The sequence below is a fragment of the Nicotiana attenuata genome, unplaced genomic scaffold (assembly GCF_001879085.1).
Source record: "Nicotiana attenuata strain UT unplaced genomic scaffold, NIATTr2, whole genome shotgun sequence".
Classification (NCBI taxonomy): Eukaryota; Viridiplantae; Streptophyta; class Magnoliopsida; order Solanales; family Solanaceae; genus Nicotiana; species Nicotiana attenuata.
In genome coordinates, this window is record NW_017672115.1 from 20740 (window position 1) to 44013 (window position 23274).

At 34.9% G+C, this 23274-nt stretch overlaps 2 protein-coding genes across 3 annotated transcripts; both read right to left on the reverse strand.

Moving 5' to 3' along the window:
- Positions 1-11162: 11162 nt before the first annotated feature.
- LOC109211915 (mediator of RNA polymerase II transcription subunit 19a) lies at positions 11163-16264 on the reverse strand. Of its 2 annotated transcripts, none has more exons than XM_019375510.1 (7): positions 16047-16264; positions 15455-15521; positions 13716-14005; positions 13292-13519; positions 12440-12499; positions 12149-12291; positions 11163-11361 (listed from the first exon to the last, which is right to left on the reverse strand). In XM_019375510.1, exons 2-6 carry the CDS (start codon positions 15483-15485, stop codon positions 12241-12243), a joined length of 660 nt encoding a protein of 219 aa, XP_019231055.1. In that variant the 5' UTR covers positions 15486-15521; positions 16047-16264; the 3' UTR covers positions 11163-11361; positions 12149-12240. The 2 variants fall into 2 exon arrangements, with proteins under 2 accessions (XP_019231055.1, XP_019231056.1); XM_019375511.1 differs by having other exon boundaries at positions 16024-16264.
- A 1899-nt stretch (positions 16265-18163) lies between these two features.
- LOC109211913 (60S ribosomal protein L5-like) lies at positions 18164-21675 on the reverse strand. Its single transcript, XM_019375505.1, has 9 exons — positions 21570-21675; positions 20555-20624; positions 20369-20460; positions 19997-20123; positions 19825-19904; positions 19631-19747; positions 19025-19159; positions 18713-18882; positions 18164-18463 (listed from the first exon to the last, which is right to left on the reverse strand). Exons 1-9 carry the CDS (start codon positions 21570-21572, stop codon positions 18352-18354), a joined length of 906 nt encoding a protein of 301 aa, XP_019231050.1. The 5' UTR covers positions 21573-21675; the 3' UTR covers positions 18164-18351.
- Positions 21676-23274: the final 1599 nt, after the last annotated feature.

Consider the following 23274-nt stretch of genomic DNA (forward strand, 5'->3'; position numbering starts at 1 on the left):
TTGGGAATTTTAAAAGTAAAAAAGAAAATATTTTTTGTTTGAATTTTCATTTGTTTTCTCTTTTTCTAAGGAACAACGAAAATATTTTTGGATTTTGGATGTAACCTCTTAATTTTCGAAAGAGGGACTTTTTTTTTTAAGAAAAACGTTTTGAATTTCTGAGCTTTTATTTATTTACAAAAGTACTTCTAAAGAAAAGCAAAAATATTTTTGGACTTCAATTTTTTTCAATTTTTTTTTATTGACATTTATGAAAGAAAGACATCTAAGGAGTATTTTTTTTATTTTTGTTTCTGATTTTTTTTGGATTTTCTTTTTTTTGGTAAAAATACTTCAAAATGAAGGAAACCCGTATTTTTGGATTTTAATTTTTATTGATTTTTCTTTTTTCGTATGAAAGACATTAGAAAGAAGGAAACCATTTTTGAGTTTAAAAAAGAACTTCTTTTTTTTTTTTGAATTTTCTAAGAAAGATTTCTAAAGAAGGAACTAAAAAAAATTTGGATTTTTGAAAATTGGGGTCGGAACCGATGAGGTTTGCCTACGTATCTCACTTCCGGTGAGAATCAGACCCGCGTAGTTCGGTCAGTTTTGACGGAACATGGGAAACATGGCACCTGAAATTTTGGGCTCATTTTGAAATGATTTCTTTTTTATTTTAGAATTTCGGCAGAGTTTCAGAATTTTCTAAATACCTACCTCTCACTTTTTTTTTTGATTTTCTTTTTCACTCTTTTTTTTTTCCTATTCTAGAAGCCGGTCAACATGCAAGCCGAAACAAACAAATGCGCAAGTAGCACGTAAGATGCATCAGGATGGTTTTTTCATTTTGGGTACACCTGTCCTAGACAGACCCAACCCCTATGTTGAGTCTCCAAAGTCAAATGCACGTGATGCAAACAAAAGTTCCTACTAGGGATCCGGCATGAGGTTTTGTTATACTAGGTTTAAAACCTGGGTATATTGTTCTAGACCTGGCTTACCCGAGCGGACAGCTCGAGCCGAGAGGGGCAGCGTATCGGGAATACAGAAGCTTCACCGGCTTTGCAACTTGTCCGAACCTCATTCTAAAATTGGGATAAGTCTCTAACAGAAAAGAAGTTACACGAAGTGCACACTTCCCAGATGATTTAGAAGACTCAGAGAGAAGAGGGTTTCGTAGCAATTTATATACAGTCCAAACAATATCAAAGCGGTAAAAGCGACATTTAGCACATTAGGATCAACATGTAAAAAGATAAAACAAGCCAACTATAACAGTTATTCTAAGCTCGGATTCTTAAACCCTGAACCAAAGTTCTGGGTTTGTATCCCCAGCAGAGTCGCCAGAGCTGTCACACCTCCTTTTTACACACCCGAAGGTGATATAAGGGAGTTTTTCCACTTTAAGTGACATTATTCGAAATGGGATTATTTATTTATCAGAGTCGCTACTTGGGATAGTTTATTTGGTGTCCCAAGTCACCAGTTTATTTTACAAATCCCAAATCGAGGAAATTCGACTTTCCTTTTGAAGTCTGCGAACCAGAAATTCTGAATAAGGAATTCTATTAACCCGGGAGAAGGTGTTAGGCATTCCCGGGTTCCGTGGTTCTAGCACGGTCGCATAGACTATTATAATTGGCCTATTATCTGATTTTAATACATGTTTTAGCCTATGGTAATATTTTAACTTATTAACCGCTTTTAATTAATTTTAGGAAGATTCAACGTTATCTAAAACACGCCTTGAACCACGTCACATGAAATGCACCCGCGGTCCACGATACATTTTATTTAACGTTGTTGAGAATTGGAGTTAGGTCACATAAAATGCACACCCGAGTTTAAGGAAATTAATTTAAATAACGCGCCTAAAGCAACTACGCACTTTCAAGTTAATGACAAGATTTGCGAGGCCCATGGAAAATTCAACTAATGGCACACCTCGATTTCTAAAGAGTTAAAATTAATTAAGTGAGGGCCATGGGTTTTGGGATTTTATTTGGCATGGCACGCCTCGAATTATTCTATTAAGAGGGTTTCTAAATTTGGTTTTTGAGGGCCATAAATTATATGTTTGGCTAATATGGCACACCTCAAACCAATTTTAAGAGTCTAATTAATTAAGAAAGGCTTAAAGGAATTCTAATTATTTTAGGCTAATGTTCAAACCAACTTAACAACTAACGGGAATCACATTTAAATAATTAATTATTCAAAGAAAAATTGCTCCAACAACAGCAACTAAACGAGAGAACTGGGTTCAACAAAAACAAAACAGGCCCAAAAACATAGGGTATACAATCCCATTTGCAAGTGCCTTCAGGTTTGGGCCCAAAATGAGCCCAAATTTAATGAATGAAAGAACGCCCAGAGATATGGACTCAGGATCGAGTCCTTGCGAAGCAAACCCACTTGGTCACCAAAAGCCTTGGGCTCTAAACAGCCCTTTTAGTGTCCAAAATCAAATAAATTTGCACAGTTTCAATATTGCAAGCAAAAAGACACATTAGCTAATTGAAGTACAAGATGCAGAAGATTTAAACACTATTCATTTGAACACTAAAATTACTGTTATGATTCCCATACATGGTTATTTTTACAGCAGGTATTCTAAACATCAAGTGTTACAATGACCCAATAATCTTTGAGCTTGTTCATCTTTAAAGAACAAAATTCTAAACCAAACCAAAACCATTTGTGAAAGTTAATCTGAAAATAAATATCACTGATTGCAACAACTGTCCAAAATCCCAAAGTTGTGCTATCTATCCCATACTAAACACATAACGACAGTACTAACACCTAACGACCTTTGGCAGAAAGAATTCAACATGTTAAAGCCACAATAACAGAAGTCCAAATACAAGCCTAATATGAATCACAAAATCCATAGCATGAATAAATACAATAAGTAACATGATTTAACAGGGAATATGGATACATTTTCAGCAATACAACTTGACATTCAACTAAAACTCAAATTTACAGCTTCAACATGCTTCAAACTCAAACTCCACATATTGATAAGGCCTCAAAATGTACCTGGTTTCAGCAAATAAACAAAGAAAATAGCCTGAGGTTAAGAAGAAGCAGCAGCAGTAACTCAACCAAAAGGGAAGCAAACAGCAGTAATTCCAACAAACCAAACAGCAACAAACCAGCTTTCAAACCATTTATTTTTTTTTGAATCCCAAATGAGCTAGAGATCTTTTGAAGGTTCTAACTTAAGAAGATTGAGAGCCAAACTCATGCAAAATTGAACAAAGAATGCAGAAATTTCAGTGTTCTCGTTGAATGTTCTTTCAGCCGTTTGTTTCTGAATTTTTCAGGTTTTTCTAATCTCTCAAAAAATAAGCAATTAGCCTTTTATAGAGAAGCTTTAGGGCAGCAGAAATAAGTTCAATTTTTGCCCTATACTCCTTTTCAAATTTTCATTTTTGCTATTGAATCCTTATTTTAAAATCAGTTTTTCAAAACAGGTCCTAATCCCACCTTCTAGGCAGCTTCCTAAATCAGTTACTAAAGATTCTCCTACTTAAAATCCCTAGACTACCCTTTAAACCCTCTGTTTTTACTCCTGAAACCAAACGGGTCAAATGGACCCAAGGTCCAACCAGACATGGGCTTGCAAATCCCGGGCTAATCCCTTTTCTTTGGGCTTCTGACTTAAACAGAACCCAATTCAATTCATAATTCAAGCTCATAAAATTAATGAGCTAACCGGAATCAGCCCAAAAGAAAATCAGAAATCCTTTGAAATGAAACAAAAATAATAAAAAAAGGAAAAAGGGGCTAATTAAAACTAGATAATAAGAACCAAAACTAAAACAACATAAACTTGCTATTAATCAAATCATGCAATCAAAACACTGATCATGAACGAAAACATAAAAAAAAAAAAAAAAAAAAAAAAGAGGAGACAGAAAGAGATGAAGATGAGAAGAAGAATAAAAGAACGGAAACAAAAGAAAAATAAAAGAAAAGAGAGTACCTACAGAAGACACGAAAGAGCATGGCATTGAGGACCTCTATCATTCCGATTTCGAGCCGAAATTGGTATTCATCGCGGGTTCTTGTTAAGAACCAACGAGAAATAACAATTTAGACCCTAACCGGTCATTGAAGCTTGAAGTTGAGAGATTTTTGTTTTCGTTTTTTTTTCCTGCCTTTTTAGATCTAAAATTGGCTTAGTTTGGTGTTGATTTGAAGGAACATGGTGATGGCTTGGGGGTCAGGGATGAGTGGGGGTTGTGTGGTGTTAATTTGGGGCCGATTTGAAGCGGCGCCGCCACCGGAGAAGGTTGAGGATTTGAGGCGGCGGGCGTTAGGGTTCGTGGAGATGAGGGAGTTGAAGTGAAGTGTTTGGACGAGGTTGTTTGAGGGGGTGTTTGGGCAGATTTAACTAAAATGGGGCAAGTATTTTGAGCCCTTGGATACAAAGAAATGAAGGGCCCCGATTGATTTTAATTCAAACATCAAAACGACGTAGTCTTCTTTCAATTCCTTTTCTAGGTCTTAGGCTGAAGTCTTGGACCGGTTTGGAGCGTGATTGGGCTTGGATCTACCGGGTATTTGAGCAAAAAACGTTTGGGCCTGGGAATTTTAATTAAAACAGCCCAACAAATCAATCTTCTTTCGATTCCTTTTCTTTTTCTTTTTCTTTTCAATTTTCAAATTCCTTTTCTTTCTTTTTCAAATTAAAATAGACCTAAATTATCTTCTAAAAATTGAATTAACCTACCAAATTATATTAAATACTCAACATAATTTTTTAAAAAAAATAAATAACTCCTAAATTAAAAGAAAAGCTACAAAATTCAAAATTAAAGAGTTAAAATGCGACATGAACTATTTTTTTTGTGATTTTTCATATTTTTGTGAAACAACTAATTTACTAATTAATCTAAAATGTAAAATTAAGTCCTAAATGCAAATGCAATGTATTTTTGTATTTTTCATGAATTAAATAAAAATTAAACATGCACACAAAAATGCAAATAATCAGAAAAATTCTACAATAATTCCTAAATAACAAATAATTAAAAGAAAAATCTAATTCTTTGGGATCTGTAGGAGTAATTCATGTGAGGCAAAACTCACGTGCTCACAACCATGAATAATACTCTAATCTATCTCATCCCCAAGTGTCCCCAAGCCACCATGCTCAAAAACTTCAGGCCAATAGGCTTTATAACACCATTTACAAAACCGTCACTAAGATCATTGTCAACAGGATTAAGCCCCTGCTACCTGAAATAATTGGACCTAGCCAAGCTAGTTTCCTATCAAATAGGAGGGCTTCTGATAATGCAATCATTGTCCAAGAGTACATTACTTTGGGAAAATGAAAGGGAGCCAGGCTCATATGATTCTCAAAATTGACTTAAAAAAGGCTTTTGACGGGCTAGAGTGGTCATTCATTAGGGACACACTACATGCTTTCAACTTCCCCCCTGGAATGACTAAGTTAATCTTGTCATGAATTAGCTCATCCAACATCTCAATCCTAGTAAATGGGGGCAAAACAGAGTCCTTCAAGCCCTCTAGGGGCATCAGACAAGGGAACCCAATCTCCCCTTACTTTTTCATTTTGTGTATGAAGAGGCTATTCAAGTCAATTGATAAAGTTGTCCAGGACAAACAATGGCACCCTATCAGTATCAGTAGGTTTGGCCCAAAACTTTCTCACCTATTCTTTGTTGATGACCTTACTCTCTTTGCAAAAGCCACTACTAGAAACTACACCACTATCTACTCCATCCTACAGGCATTCAATGAGAATTCTGGCCAAAAAATTAATCTCACAGAGTCCAGGGTCCCTTTCTCCTCTAATACAAGGCAGGACACGTTGGAATGCCTCACAAATGCACTGTCGATCCAAGCTACAGCATCCTTTGAGAAGTACCTTGGATTCTCTATGTTCCATAAGAGACCTACTAGTACTGACTTCCAGTTCATAATTGATAATATGCAATCCAAGTTGGCTAGCTGGAAAAAAATTTCCTTAATATGACTAGAAGGACCATACTTGCCAAGGCATCTCTGAGTAGTATCCCAAACCATGTCATGCAATACATCAAACTACCCACCAACACTACCAAATAAATTGATAGAATTCAGAGAAACTTTATCTGGGGCACAACTCCAAACAAGAAAAAATTGCACCTGGTAAACTGGGACAAAGTGTACTGATCTCTAAGCACTGTAACTGGAATCATACCCCCAAAAAGCCAAAATATCCTATTTGGCAATGTATCCTCTAGGGTTGGGATACATGCAACAAGGCTAGTAGATGGGTTATCCACAAAGGTAACATGGTAAGCTTCATGAATGATGCTTGGATCCCAAGCCAGACAGCTATCAGAGGCATGATTGAGGGCCCTCTAACCACAAATGACATAGCTACTAAAGTGGACTCAGTCTATAATTCTGGGAACTGGGACCTCTCTTCTATCTTTATGGACATCCCAAAGAACATCACTAACCTGATCAAATCAACCTTCATTCATTCCAACTCTGCCAAGAAGGACATGCTAATATGCGGATTGACTCCAAGCGGGTCATTCACCAACAAATCAGCCTATACCTTCCTTAGCAGCAATGAAGAGTCCTTGTGGAAAGGGAAAGAAGGCAACTTCACTTAGATATGAAAATTAAAAGTCCCTAACAAAATCAAAAACTTCACCTGGCTCCTTGCTCAAGATAGATTGCCTACTGGGGCATTCCTACACAGAATTGGGGTTAACTGTAACCCTCAATGTTGTTTCTGCTTAGAAACTCCTAAAATTAGTGACCACATCTTTTCTGAATGCCCCAATGCAACCCACTTCTGGCAAGATATGTTATCCAAGGGATCTACTGTTAGTCAGCAGTTAAATCCCATTTTCAATGCCCAGCTATGGCCATTAACATTGAACAAGCTAAAGAAACTCTCCTTCAACAACATCATTTCTTGGGAGAACATCATTCCTTTTTGTTTTTGGCACATTTGGTTAGCTAGAAACCATAACCTCTTCAATAATAAAAGAGATAACATTAGTACTAATAACACCATCTCCAAAGCAACAGAGTACTATATTTTGGCAAAAAAAAATGGTGCTATAAGAAGGCGATTCCATATCAGAGTTAAATGGGAGACATCCAGGAGGGGTCACTATAAACTCAACACGACTGGGGCTGCCAAAGGTAACCCAAGCACTGCGGGAATTGGTGGAGTATTCATGAATCATAATGGGGATTGGATTATGGGGTATATGGAAAATATACCACATACCACCAATACCATGGCAGAACTGAAATCCCTTCTTAAAGGACTCCAACTAGCAGAACAAAATAGCTGGATCCCACTAAACATAAATACAGATTCAGCTAAAGTAATAAAAATGCTACTCACAGGCAATACAACTTATGATCCTATGATTTGTGAATGCAGGTTATTAATGCAACGGATGGACAAGGTGATGGTGAGGCCGCCTCACCTACATGGAGCAGAATAGGGTGGCCGATGCACTGGCAAAGGAGGCAGCAAATTCAAGTTTTTTGGGTAGAACCACCATACAGGCAGTTCCTCCGATGTTTGCAAATAATGTATTTTGGGCAGACATCCTAGGAACTGAAGTTATTAGGAATTTTTGGGCATGTAATATTGATATAATTGAACAAAACATTGTCGTCTTAGAGGAACTACAGTACCTCAACATAGACAGTACTATGCAATGTAACTCCTAACCTATGTTGTTTTATTATATATATTTCCCTTTAACCAAAAAAAACATATTCTCTTTAAAAAAAAACATGCCTTTTCGGTTTTGAATTTTGCTAAGGTTTTCATTTTCTCTCTCTTTGAACCCTACACATCATCCAAAAATCATCAAAGGCTTTGGAAATTTTCAGCGGAATTGTGTTTGCTACCTCCGTTTTTTTATAATGTATTATTTTATATTACACATACATATATTATGTTATTTTATATTTTAATAATATATATTTTATTATATACATTATATTTGTTTCCCTCAAGTTTGTTTCTTCTTTATTTCCCATCAACGAAAACATGTTTCAAAATGGTATAATGTGCTGGAGTTTGAACTTTATACATATGAAATTCTAGCATAATGTGCTGGAGGAGTTCCAACATAATATGCTGGAAGTTTAAACGCAGGAGCTCCATAATCCAGCATATAATGCTGGAACTTTCTATGTGCTGGAGTTCAAACATAATATGCTGGAAGTTTATATGCGGGAACTCAATAATCCAGCATATTATGCTAGAACATTCCGTGTTTCAGCAAAACAATGGCTAATTTTAATAATTTTGCAAACGATGGCTATTTTTAAATTTTCTGATCCGAAGACTGGCTAGCCCGTGCTATTTTCACATAAAAATTTAATCATATTTTTGTACATGTCATGCACACATAATAGTTTCCAGAAGTACTCTATGTGAGCATTGAGTATCCATTAGATTGACTATAATGTATATTTATAGTTCAAGTATGCTCAAGTCTTTATTAACGCTAAAATATAAGTTTCTTTTTGGTATACCAAAATTCAAAGCTTAGAGCGCTTCGAGTTAATTCCTTCAATGATCGCTCAACTTAACGAGGGACTATATTGCATCAGCCTCTGTCTATGTATACCAAGAGAAGAAAACTTCAACTTCAACCTCTATATACAGTTAAAGTTTTCTATAACAATTTTATCTATTCCAAAACTTTTTGATTGCTATAGTAAATTATTTTTATAAAGAACATGTATTATAACATAATATGAAAAAATAGTTTCAAAGAAAACTTGGCAATTACAGTCAAGACTGAAGTACTTGTATATGGTAGAAATCGAGGCTCCCCGATTTCATCCTTTGCTCGAGATGGGAATGTCGCGTCAAGGAGCTAGGACGGCGAGTTCGGAATCGAAGCCTCTTTTCGGACCAAGGTCGACATCAATCGCGGCCAGAAAGAGACAGACACCGAGTGACATCGGAATAGCTTGATAACGGAAAAGGCGAGATATCCGCAATTGGTCGAGGATCGTGGCGTGAATCTCGGAACGGATCGATTCACGGCGGTTAATCAGATGTTAATATAGTTTCCTACTATAATTAGAAGTGTACCTTATTTAGGACTCCTCTATTATATAAAGAGGGATCTCATTCATTTGTAATCATCATTGTTCACTGATAAGAACATATACACTCGTTACTTTCTTGCTATTTCACTTACTGTTCACCAGAGTTGCTTTATCATTTACTATTCTAACTATTCCACCTCGAGGCTATCCCGAATCGAGGTCGAGACCTGGCTAGCATACTGGTTTGATTTATTTTATTCTCTAATTCATTCATTTATTTTCTTGCTTATCAATTGGTATTGGATGAAATCACATATCCTTAAAACCACAATATAAATTTAATTGTCATCCGTATTTTTGGATAAAGAGTACTGTTATAAAGAATGACTGTTATAGAGAGATATGAACGTATACGGAAAGGGAGCCTTCAACTTCGAACATTGCTCGGTAATACCGTTTCCAACGCAAGGCAATTTATGACTCATTGAAAAGCTGAAAGACATGAAATCCTATAAATTGTCTCATTTATGACTCATTCATGCCTTAAATTCTCGATGTAGCCAAAAACGTTTGGAGTTTGGACTAGTAAGTGTTGTTTTACCCACTATTTTATGTGTAGCTCATGCCACTTGAACTGCAGCAAATACTCTCCCTTTTCTTGTCACAAAACACTATCAGAATTTGAAATTAAAGATTTGAGGCCAGGCTTCTCAGTTCAATAAAGTTGAGTAATAAAACAAGCATTCACAAGTTCTAATGTGCTCATTTAAATAACTCATTGGGCATTTGTCATGCTGAAAGCAAGTTCCAAAAACCTGACCCCTTTGCCTATCAATATAAATACAAAATCATTTGCAGCAAATTGCAGCTTCAAAATATTAGAAAAAGTGCCAAAATTTTACATGTTTATCACTAGTGAGGCCATCTCCTACCTTACCCCCATTCCCCATAATGGGGCAATTTTGGGAGTAATTTAGCTCCAACCCTCCCTCATTTTTGTCCCCAAAATGGGGGATGAATAGTGTTCCCTCAAATATGGGGGTACACTATTCATCTCCCCCATTACTATTCATCACTTTTTTATTATTATTTTATTATTTAAGCTTTTAATTTATCTCTTTATATATACCTAATTATGTTTATGTAATGTCTTTATAATATTAATTTTACATCTTAACTTTGGTGTATAATTTTGATAAATTAATTTTCGTGCATTTATTATTTTTATGTAAAATTGTAAGTTAATTTTATTATAAGTTATAATTGTACAAAAAGTATATAATTATCTCAAAACATGAATGGTGCAAATATAAAATATTAGATGTTGCTAAAATTGAAAGGTGCGAATATAAAATATTAGATGTTGCTAAAATTAAAAAGTGAAGATTGAAAATACATTAAATGAATTTGATCGTTATATAATATGTATTTAATTAATCTTGTATCGCAATGATTTCACTTTTATTTGAATTATTAGTTAATCTATAATAATTGCTTACAAATTATATTATTTAAAATTTTATGGAATTGTTTTAATGGAAATTACAAATTAATAAAAATAAAAGATGAAATTTGTTTAATGAAAATTAAAAAATGAAATTGAAATGAAAGATAATAATATAATATAGAAGAGAGAGAAGAATATAAAAAAGTTTGGGGAAAAAAATGGGGGAATGGTTGGAGTAAGTTGCCCCCAAAATGGGGAAATCCCCATTTTGGGGACCAAAAATGGGGTAAAGGTTGGAGATGCCCTGATACATTAACAATTAGCTTTAAAAAGTCCTGGAGCACAAAAATTTCAAGCAATACCTTGTCAGAAACAACTTGATTTCATTTTATCCTAGATATACAACAAAAACTTCAACCTTAGCAACTAGAATTCCTAATATAATACACATTCCCACATCCTTGAAAACCTAGTCCTGACCGACCCCCCCCCCCCCCCTCCCCTCTCCCTCCTTCAATGTTTAAACGTCGATGAGTAGCACTCAAGCTCAAAAAATAACAAGAGACCTGACCAACACTCAACCTTCAATGCTTTCTTATTACCCAATGCTGCAACTGGTTAAGACTAAGAATCGAGATTAGAGCCGCTGAAAGATGGGGAAGGACTGAAAGAATAATTAATCATCATAAGGCAAGACAACCAAAAGAATGGATCAAGGATTTCAATGTCATTGCCAACTAAAGAAGCCCTTTTAATATGATACAATGAGGTTCTTTTTCAGCAGTTTGTACCTTTCATTAAAATCTACTTCAACAGGTGAATTCACCCTCTTGGCATTCTTTAATTAGTCCAGAGCTATTCTGCAAGGAAAAGAGAAACAGAAACATTATGCAACACATGACAAAACAAATACTATGATGAGCTATTCTATTCGCTCTTGGTTAAAAAAACACCAAAAGTATATACTAGCAACAGAATGCAACGCCAAAAAAACTTGGTACATCCTCACACAAAAAAGGAACAGGTATGCAGATAAATGATATAATAGAACTCTCACGACTAATGAGAAGATTAATGATACTATGTGCTTGTTATTACTTTTTAATTAACTTGCTTGTGATTAACATTATATTTCCATGCCAAACAAGCATTCTTTTATTTCGCCCATTCTGGGATTGGAAAAAATACATCCGCAAGGAACATTATCCCTCAGTAACTCTTCCATTTTCTACTTTATTTTTGATAGCTCAGAAACCCTTCCATTCTGCAACAGAATATATACCAACAGGCACAAAGAACTTCCTTCTCCTTTTTTGATAAGCTCAAGGGACACTAAAAACCCGTGTAGGAAACTGCTTTTTATCCAACAAATGCAAATCGATCAAATATCTGAAATGCTTCAAAGCATGTCTTCTTAGTCGTAAACACAAACCTCATGAGCACCTAATGGCCTGAAAAAGGCTGCCCAAACAGCTTTTGACGCATATAACTAGTCAATGTTCTTCTTTTCCCCCGAAAAAGTGAAAATTTGTAATGCAGATGCAAGTATGATATGGACCATGTATAATAGATAGCACAGATGGAACACTTGGGCATGCCATAAAGTTATTCAATTGGTGGGATATGGCAGGATATGAACTTCTGTACCTCAGATATTTCACAAAAGTAAGCAAAGGATCCCTCAAAATTCTTAACTGCAACACCTGAGGACAATAATTAAAGTAGCACATGCCAAAAATTCAGCCTGCAACCCTTATAGCACCAATTTCATCAATCTTTGAGCTTTTGTGCTGCAACATTTCAAGATGTAAGGATATCACCATTAGTATAAGGTGAAGGTACAGTCTCAATATAGTGAAAAAACCACAACCCTCATATAATGAGCTCAGAAACAAACTTACATTTGCAAAAATCATATTGAACACAATATTATCTTACCTTGTTTCTCTTGTGTTTGTGAACATTATTAACATCCTCCTCACCATCATGCTTCCTTTTCTGATATCATCAGAAAGATCATAATCAGTGAGGTCATACAAAAGTATAATCACATTTAATACACTGAATTGCCACTGTAGCTATTTGCTAAAGTCCTAAAAGTGTTGCAAATATGGGCTGAATTTCTACAGCAAGAAGTGATCCCAACAAGCCAGCACAATTGCTAAGCTCCACTAGGCCAAGACCTCAAGTCAAACAAAAAAAGTTAACCACATTTGTCACATAAAGAAAAATTAAGAGTGTCAACTTCTCACAAATTCACTACAAAGCATACAGTAGGATGAGAGAAATCAACAAAGTCGGACTTGAAGCTACTATTACAAGCAAAAGACGAGTCAAATTTATGACGGCGTACAGAAAATCTTGTTAAACTAAATCAAACGGCTATTTTTTGCCGCAGTAACTGAAAACTGAAAGTCAAACAACAATTGGTTCCACAAACTCTGAGCAAGATATTCCCAGAAAAATAAACCTTATGCCCTGAAATCTATTCTACTGGAATCCCATAAATGCAACTTATAAGCTACATCACAAACGATGTAGTGAAAGTTCACGTAAGCAAGAGGACCAGACAGCAGGATTCTAGTGGCGCATACTAAAAGAGTACTACTGTCAGTTTTAAGTAATGTCATTTTCAGTAAACACAGCATTGAGCAAATTATTAAGTGTCTTTACTGTGAACCAGTCTTCTAAACTTCTTGAATATGAAAGAACCACATGATATTCACAGTATACTGCATGCCAGGAGAATCATCGTATTTGCATAACTCTTAAAGTTTGCTAGTAGCAGACCTTTTCGTGATGTTTCTTTGAATGGTCAGCACCAGAATCATGATGCCCAGTTTTATCTTTCTTTTTCTCTTTATCCTTGTCTTTACTTCGATCTTTATGACGGTGTTTGTGCTTCTTATGCTCTTTGTCCTTCTCCTTGTCTTTATCCTTGTGCTTTTTATGCTTCTTCTCCTTGTCTTTCGACTCACTTTTAGACTTTCCAGCTACAGTGGGAATCCCTTTCTCAGACTATGAAACACCAAAAATACCTATTGATCAGCAATTACTGGAACAGGCAAATTGTCAATATACAAAAGCACAGGGTTTGAAAAAAATCCAGTTCGCGGTCTCCAGCTTCAGAGATCAGAAAGGATTAAAAGTGTTACTTAAATATGCTGAATCAGATGTACTCATATAACTCAAGCTTCCAAATTAGATTTCTTACAGGAGGCAGATCAATTGGAGCTGTTTCACGTAGTTGAAAAGCTTCTCTAAGAACATCTAAGTCGAATGATTGGATGCGTGAATTTGACTCTTTTGAAGACGAAGTATCCTGTATAAGCTGATCCAATTGCATTCCTTCCCCTTTCCTAATTTCTGTGTCTCCCACCACATTGTGAAGATAATGTGTATCTGAAATTGACAATGAAAGAGGCTTCTTGCAGAAAAACTCGTGATGAGCCAACAACTTGAAGTGAGTGATAAGATCCACAGCACCTGTAAGTTCTCTTGGCCCTAATAATGTATTTGGACCAATCAACCACAGTAAGCCGATGATATCTTGATTTAAAAGAAGATATTTTAAGGAGAAGAAGATCAGATTGTCAAATGCTTTAATTTTAAATTCTTCATATGAAATCTGAGAGGTGGGTCACAATTTTTACAAATATATCTTCGAACAAACATGCAACATAAGGCAAAGGACTCACTACTATTTAAAGTCAGATCTCAAATTTATTGCTAAATGGTAAGTCTGCTACGCAACTCACAATACCATACTTTGAATTCCTCTGCGTTTTGTATTACTTCCATTTATCACTTCCAATATTATAACTCGTTATACTGGAGCATGCAATACTGTTAATCTCTCTCCTCCAATATCAGAACAACTAATGCTAAGTAATAAAATCTTCTCTTTTTTGGTTTGATTCTGCTTCACAAACTAAGACCAATATTCTTTGTTGGCAATCACAGCTTTTACAGCACCTTAACCGTTTGCAAACTGTGAACCACTTTGGCAAGGCATCAATTTTTAGTTATTTGTGAGATCTTGTTACTGAAGTCATAACCCTAAGAACATAACTCTAACAGCCAACATCATCCAAATGTTGAAGGAAGAAGCTGGATAACACATTGCTTCCAAAAGCTTCAGAACTTGCATTGCTAATGAATTCTTTTTTCTTTTGTTAAATAAACGACAGTTGTTTCATTCTTGGAATGAAACTGAAATTGGCAAATATAAGTCGGCAGTAAATCATTAACTCCTACTTCCTGAAAGTAAAAACAATAGCACCACAAAAGGAAAAAAAAGAAACAGAAAACAGAAACTCCAGAGCAAATAGATCACGCAGGAAATTCACATAGTAGTACTGATCAACTACTCCCTCCGTTCATTTTTTACTTGTCGACAATGGACTTTGCACTCTCCTTAAGAAAAAGTAAATGAAGTACATATTTTACTATAATACCCATAATAATAATAACATTTCGAAGTCTTGGAAAATGATTTGGGGAATAAATAGATAATGATAAGGGTAAAAACCAGGGGCGGATCCAGCTTGTGACCTACGGGTTCACGTGAACCAGTAGCTTTTGTCCAAACAGTGTAAATGTGTTCCAAAAAATCACTAAATATCTATAAATGTTTGAATGTGAACCCAGTTACTATGGAAAATTTACTTAAGGTAGTTGCAGGAACCCATAAACATTAAATCCTAGATCCACCTATGGTAAAAACATGAAAGAAAATTTGTCTCTCTTGATTTGCTAAAATGGACAAGTAAAAGTGATAATATATTTTTAGTATAGTGGACAAGTAAAAGTGAATGGAGGGAGCACAATGCATTTCACCTTAAATTGAAACCTAGGCATGCAATAATGACCCAAGTAGAGTCAAATGTCTACAGTAGTCATTTTACCCTAACATGCAAAGAGACTGTTGGGAAATCACTGTAGGAATCATACCTCTTCCAAACGTCTTGCTGTCTGGATCCATCAATTAGCGTCCAGCACATGAATAATGCATTATTTCCTGGAAAGTATTGGGGCGTAAGACAATTGTACACAACTATCTAGCCAAGCAATGGTTTACTCTACTTATGGGACTAGAATGCAAACAAAATGGCAATGAATATATATATATACAAATTATACATATTTTGCACCTCCTGGGTACTATAACAAAATTACTTTACTTGTCAAAAAAATAGATATATACAAATTAACGAATGTAAATAACCACCATGGTGAACCAATAGAGCTCATCGATTTCAGTATCTTCCAAATACTCCCTCCTACGTGATAAACATGACCTGCTTTTGCTAGTGGAGAGTTCAAGCATGGAATGCTTGAATTGATATTATATTGAGTTTGGTAAAAATGTGTTTAAAATTATAGTTCCAAATTCTCATCATTTGACACATTCCCGTATCAATCAAATCACAGAGTTTATATATAAGAGACAACTATAATACAACAAACAGAAAATATTTTCAAGAATACAACAAAAAGAGGACTCCAAATTTTCCACATACAATATAGAGGAAGAAAAGCATACTCGATCTGAGAAGTAAATTAGGGTTCCAACGAAGCACGAATCTCGTTTATCCTCCAATTGAAGCAAAAATTGAGTATATAGAAGAATTTGATGATTTAGGGTTTTGCAATTTTAGAATGAATTTGGATCTATGGATCTTTATTGAACTGAAAATAAAAACCCTAATTTTCCCGTTTCGCGGAGTTGAGATGCTATTGGTTAACGGCTCAGGAAAGAGGGAAAATGGACCTCTGTTTTTTATTATAGTGTAAACCTATTATTATTATTATTATTATTATTATTATTATTATTATTATTATTATTATTATTATTATTATTATTATTATTATTATTATTTTATTTTATGTCATTATTTTACGTCAATTAGCCTTGATTATTATGCCTAGGTTCAGAGGGAGTTTTGCGTCATTTAGGAAAGGTTTTTTCCTTTTTTTCGTATTTTTCAAATGGTAAAGGTATATATTTAGGAAGGATTTATTTGTCAAAAAAGTCATTTAGGAAAATTCTTTCTTCTTGTGGTATCATTTAGGAAAGTTTTTTTTTTAAAAAGTATTTAATAGAAATTTGATTGGACTAATAAAACCAATAAGTTTTTAAATGTCGAACGTGTGACATTAATGTTCAAATTATGACTTATTGACCATTGAATTGTCCTTGATATTTATTGAATATGACCTTGATCCAAAGACACATTGCCAGATCAAAATTAAGTTTTACGGGTTCAACTTATAAAATTCTTAGCATTAAACTTATTATATTTTTAAATTATGGGCTCTTGTGTTCTTAAATTATGAATTCATCATATCTACTATTTGTTGTAAGTTTTATGAATTTTTACTCATAAAATTTACGTCGCGTCGAAAATATTAAGTTCAGATGAATCCAATACTACAACTTTAGATCTCCCTTTGTCGAGGTAGGGCTAATATTTGAATCAAGCTTGATAAAGTCAAAAAGAGAAAGACGTTTAAATAAAATTGTTACCAGGTTAGATATGATTAAGAATAAAGTTATTCGGGATAAGGTGGGTGTGGCCCCCGTGGAGGATAAGATGCGGGAGACGAGGTTGAGATGGTTCGGTTAAGAGGAGAAGTACAAAAACTCGTGTTAGGAGGTCTGAGAGGTTAGCCTTGGAGTGAATTGGGGGAGGGGGTAGAGGTAGGCCAAAGAAGTCTTAGAGAGAGCAGTGATCAGGCGAACACGACACAGCTGGAGCTTACTGAGGACATGACCCTTGATAGAAAGATATGACGGTCGAGGATTAGGATACTAGGTTAGCAGGTAGCCGAGCGTTCTCCCCGTGTCTTCTTAGTTCTATAGCATTAGTGTCAGTATGATATTTCTTTATTCTTAGAGTGCTATTACTACTTAGGGCTTGTTTGGTACGAGAGATAAGAGATAATTAATTCCGAATTAAATTCGAGACTAGTTTATCCCACGTTTTTTGGGAATAAAATCGTGGTATAACTAATCTGCCCCACGGGAGGGTGAAATAACTGATCCCGAAATAATTAATCATGGGATAACTTGTTTCCCAACCAAACGACCCCTTAGTGTTTACTTGTTATGTTGGCTTCGGTCTCCTCGAGCTATCTTGTTATGTTACTACTTGTTGCCTGTTTACTTGTTATCTTGGCTTCGGCCTCCTCAATCTATCTTGTTATGTTACTACTTGTTGCCTTCACATCTTTTCATACTTTCTCTAGTCCAGGATCATCAAAAATCTCCTCAATCTATCTTGTTATGTGACTACTTGTTGCCTTCACATCTTTTCATACTTTCTCTAGTCAAGGATCATCAAAAACAATCTCTCTGCTCCTCCGGGATTCTTTTCACCCTTTCTTTAACCGAGAATCTATCAAAAACATCTTTGTGCTTCCAAGGTAGGAGTAAAGCTGCATACATATTACCCTCATTCATTGAGTTTGTTGTTGTTACTAAATTGTCTTATTCTAAGTCATTTAACCAAATTGAAAAGGATTTAAAAATACACTAACATAAAACAATTTGACACTGTTAGTATAGTTTAATTTGTTATTACAAGTTGCTTGCTTTATTTTCAGAAAACTCGTTCTACTAGCGGATAGTGCAAAACTTCTAATATGTGTGAATGTAAAGAAGTTAAAACTTCAAAGGAATAAACAGATGAATGAAGCAAAATATAATCTCATACATCGTCACTTTGGTATGTCTCATTCTACTAAGGATGCAAAACTGAGATCTCTACTTAGTAGAAACAAGAAAAGAAAAATATAATAGAAAAACCATAAGCGACAAGAATCCAAAATTCTTGTTATGTAGTTAACTAATCATCGTCTTCCTCATCATCATCATTTCCAGCAGCAGCATTCAAAGCATTGAGTCTTTCGATCAACCTAGCTTTCCTCTCGTCATACGTTAGCTTCTTAAGGTTGTACCTGCAGAACAGCCCCAAAATGACTAAAGTGAGAAAAGAAGAAAGATTTTCATATTTAACAGAAGATTTTCAGCCATTAGAATCTAAGCATCGTGCAGAAATGAGAGGCCAAAGACCCTATATGGACACACGACACATCTAATGTACCAATGAATCGTCCTTATACCTTTCAGTTCATAAGGTTTGCAGAAATGAATGATGCACAAAGGCTAAAAATGATAGATCAATTAAACTAAAGACAATCTCAAACCTCTTGTGCTGCTTAGGAGGTGGCTTGTCAGACTTCTTTGAACTTGGATCTGCACGTATGGCAGCATGAACCTTCTTGTACATCTCCTCAAGATCATCTGCCTCAAGACCCGTCTTGATGTACTCGCTAAAGTGTGACTGATATTTCTCAGGTTCATCTTCCATCAATGTCTGCAAAGAAAAGTAAGGCATATTAGAGAGGTGGGGTGACAAGAAGCCGGAAATAACATTGAAGATCAACATCCCCGACCTACACATGGACTGTAATAGTCATAAATTACAAAAGATTCAAATATAAATACTTCTATCTCACTTTCATATATGCAGAAACGTGGCCACCGTAGATATACTTGCGGTGAACATCTGCATCAAGTTGCTTGGAATCCTTGCCGAATCCAGCAAACCTCTTCTCGCTATGAGGGATATCAATCCCACCATCCAATGCACCCTGATCCAAGAATCAACATTGCAGATAGACATTGTTAAAAGTCACAAGATAGGCAGAGCTTTTATTTTTGTTTTTTATATGGAATAATGCAGATGGACAGAGTTAAAGGTCATATGACCTTAAAATGCACCTTAAACCTTGAAAACTATCCTCCAACAGCAATAGTACTCTCATTATTATACAATCTATCCAACATGTGTAAGAAGGCCCAATAGCCCCAGCATTTTTTAAAGTCGGACAAACGAAACATATTGATATACTTCCTCACAGATGGAAATAACCATTGCTAATGTTCTATATTTTGAGGTTTAGCTGATTAAAAAACAAATCAATCAACGATTCACGAAAAGCATAAACGCTGCTGTTACAAGAACTAAAATTTTCTATTAAAGCTAAAATTAGCAATCTGGCGTAATGATGTATAGACTTTAACTAGGTGAAAATGAACCAAAAGCAAACGCAGGATAATACCTTGAGAGCACCAAAAACACGATTGCCTGTGGTAGTTCTTATAAGGCCAACATCAAGGAGAGCACGGAAAGGCCTCCTGCTTTCAGCAGGTTCAACGGAGTAATCCTCCCCATTGACCTGTAATGATGTTTAATTAAATTAAAGTCAGAAAAAAAAAAGGAAGCAAGTATTGTGCAGCCACAGCAACTACTTACATCGAGGTTCCCTTCATACTCTTCGTCCATTTCAAGCTTTTTGAGAACTCGTCTTGCCAAGAGAAGTCCAGTACAGTATGCTAATTTGAGCGTTAAAAAACGTATTACTTGTATATAAAGAACAGAATTTCAGGAGGAACAACAAACAAATTGAATAGCTTTGTGTAAGTACCAGCAGCATAGTTTGTCAGTCCGACTTTAAGTCCATAACGAGGCAACTCACGAGCATAGGCAGAGGCAAGAATCATGTCACCAGCAATGCTAGCAGACACAATTTGTGCAATAATGTCCTGGTTAGTCTAGAGAAAATGTTAAGATAAACTAGGAACATTCACCTCCCGACGTCACATATAATTGGTTATCAAAACATCCATTATCAATCAAGTCATGAACGTTCAACATGACATTCAAGGAACCCACAGTAATAAGGAAACGTTCTGTGGACAAAATGCAAAGGCAGATCATCCTATGAAAGAAATAGGAGTGTAATTAAGTAGATGCTATGCAAGTTAAAAAGGGCAGAAAACTGCATTAGAAAGGATACAAATCGGACAACAAAACGGTATTTTGGTGTGTTGTACTTATTTTTGTCCTGATTGATCAGCCGATTCCTGGCTCTATAGTCAGTCTTTCCCTCTACACAGTAGCAAAACATTGAAATTGGTAATATTTTACTTGCAAACAAGATTGAGAACAGACCAAAAAATGATGACGGAACATAGAGATTTACCTCTCCTTCTCTTGAATTTAACCTGGAAACGCTTAAAGTAAGCCCTCGTCTTCTGGACTTTGATGAAGGCCTGTAACATAATTCAGCAACAATGTCAAAACTCAACCAGAAAATAAAGAAATTCCCCAAAAGAGAACTAGCAATGCTATTGGAAGGTCAAGTAAGGAACATAAGCTTAACTTTAGATCTAACATAGAATTGTGAAGTGGTTCAATCCCCTTGGGGATATGCAGTGGAGGATGGAGTTCATAAATTACGGGTTCAGCTAAAACCAAATATTCTTAACACAACATAAATACATGGGGGAAACCCTATAATATTTTAATAGACATTTACACTAAACCCCATAACTTAAAAGTACAATAAGTTCAATGATAAGAACCTTAAAGGTTGAACTCATCATGTTAAAACCCTAAATCGGCTCTAGGGATATTTTGTCATAAAAATCTAGCTCCAATCCGAAATGAATTTGCATAATAACATACTGATACACATAGATACATTTTCAAATTCCCACAAAAAAACCATTTTTGTTAACATTTTCAAAGAGAGGCCCAAAAAGGTGATAAAAATTCACGAAATCAAAACTAAGTATATCTCAATAAGATAAAACAGATAAAAATATGAACAATAATATTATGGCCATAAACAAGAGAAATAACACTAAAATCACAATTTGCTATTCCTTTAGACAGAAAATGCACAGTACAAAAAATGCATGAAAAACTTTAACAAGTTTAGATAGTTGTAGTTTTTTTTTAAAACAACAAACTTTTTTTGTGTGCAAAATCTAAATAATAAAACTAAAACAAATATATATTTTATATAATTAAAAAAAAAACATAAACTGAACGTCACCACTCCCATTGTAATTATCTAACATATTCTGCTTTTTGTTCTTCCAAATCTCGATTGCTTTAGATAATATTAGTATATAATGCAATTAAAAAAAACAGAAAATGAAAAAAAATGCAAAATATGGTCTAATGAAAACCTAAAAGTTATTGAATTTTACCATTGTTGTTCTTCGATTAGCCTCAGCCGCCGGCGTTAGGGGTTGGGGGAGTGAGACGAAGCTGTTGTGAGCAAAAGAGTACTACGTTGAAGTTCAAATACGGAACTGAAACCCTAGTTAAATGTTTGGACCTTTAAGGCCCATATGACTTCGGCCCATTAGCCTGAAACCCAAAAGCTTTTGTATTAAATTAGCATTTACTTTATTTTTCTTGTTTTTTGAAGGGGAATAATATGAAATTTTGTCATTTATATATTATTTATACCGTCAATAAGTTAAAGAAATATATACTTTCCAATGAAGATTTTACAAAGATAGGTTGTCAAAAAATTGCTCGCTAGCTTAGTGTTAGAATTATAGAGGAAAAGATGTTCACATTTATCGTGTACCATTTGAATTGTTCGATTTTGTCATCTATTATATTTCTTTAATATAAGTTTCTGGACACACGCATTGTGCGTATACCCTTTATCAATGAATTCAAAAAAATTAGTTCAAAAATTGTGTGTGCAAGTTATACAATAAAAATCAACAAATAAGTATACGGAGTTCTTGAAAATAGTGAATATTGGTCATATTAAGTTAATTCAATAAAGGAAGTAATTGTTCCACATAAGTTCTCGGATGCCTTATGGTAATTTCAATACATGGATCTGTTTAGAAAATGTTAATGCCAACAAAGTAATATTTATTTAGGAACAAATAATATATATATATATATATATATATATATATATATATATATGCTATATTAATGATACCTTAGAATGACAATATACATCAACATATTTTTTCTCAATGCTTGTCTGATTGAGTCACAAAGAAAGTTCAATTTCATAACTTACAGACAAAAATTCAACCAAGAAGTGATACACAACTAATCCTAAATTGTCTCTATGAGTCCAACCACATTGTCGTTCGTGTGGTAGAGTGTCAGTTTGACATTTGCCACAAGCTGAGTGATAGTAAAGAAGAGCGGCACACGGTCGGTTCATCACCAGGAAGTTGGGTCTGCAACTGCAGCATAGCAATTCCATTATTTCTGTTAGGATCTGGAACATGGGTAGTGCGGAATTTAGCCAAACAATATTATAGTGATAATAACAAAGACAATGCAAGTCGATAACAACGACAATTAAAGTATATAAAAAAGACACCAATTTAACGTGGTTCGGTCAGTATGACCTACATCCACAAGCAGAAAGGAGCAAATTCACTATAGCAGCAAGAGTACAAAAGAGCGTACAAAATTAGAGTAAAATACTCTAATTAATTCCAAATACCCCCAAGAGAATAACCTCACAAGATTACTTCAAAGAAAGGGGATCGCACAAGTATTTCAACACTCAACTCTCTTACAAAATATTATCAATTATTAGAGAAGGAGAAGAAGAAACAAGAAATGAAGACTTAAGTTTTGTTGGTGTGTCTAAAATGAACTAATGGCCTTTTCTTTTATATGTAAAAAAAGCCTTCGCCTCCAAGGCGTAAAAGAAAAGATACAACTTGTGCAAATGATATCCACTACACAATGCAATATTTTTGTATCCCAACGAATATTGCCAACAAGGTCTATTTTGCAAATATGCTTATGCTTATGTGAGATGCACTCCACTAGCCAAAATATTGGCCATATTACAAATCTCCATCTTGGCCTAATTTTAGTTAATATAGTAAATTTGCTCCATACTCTCCGCAAAAGCCC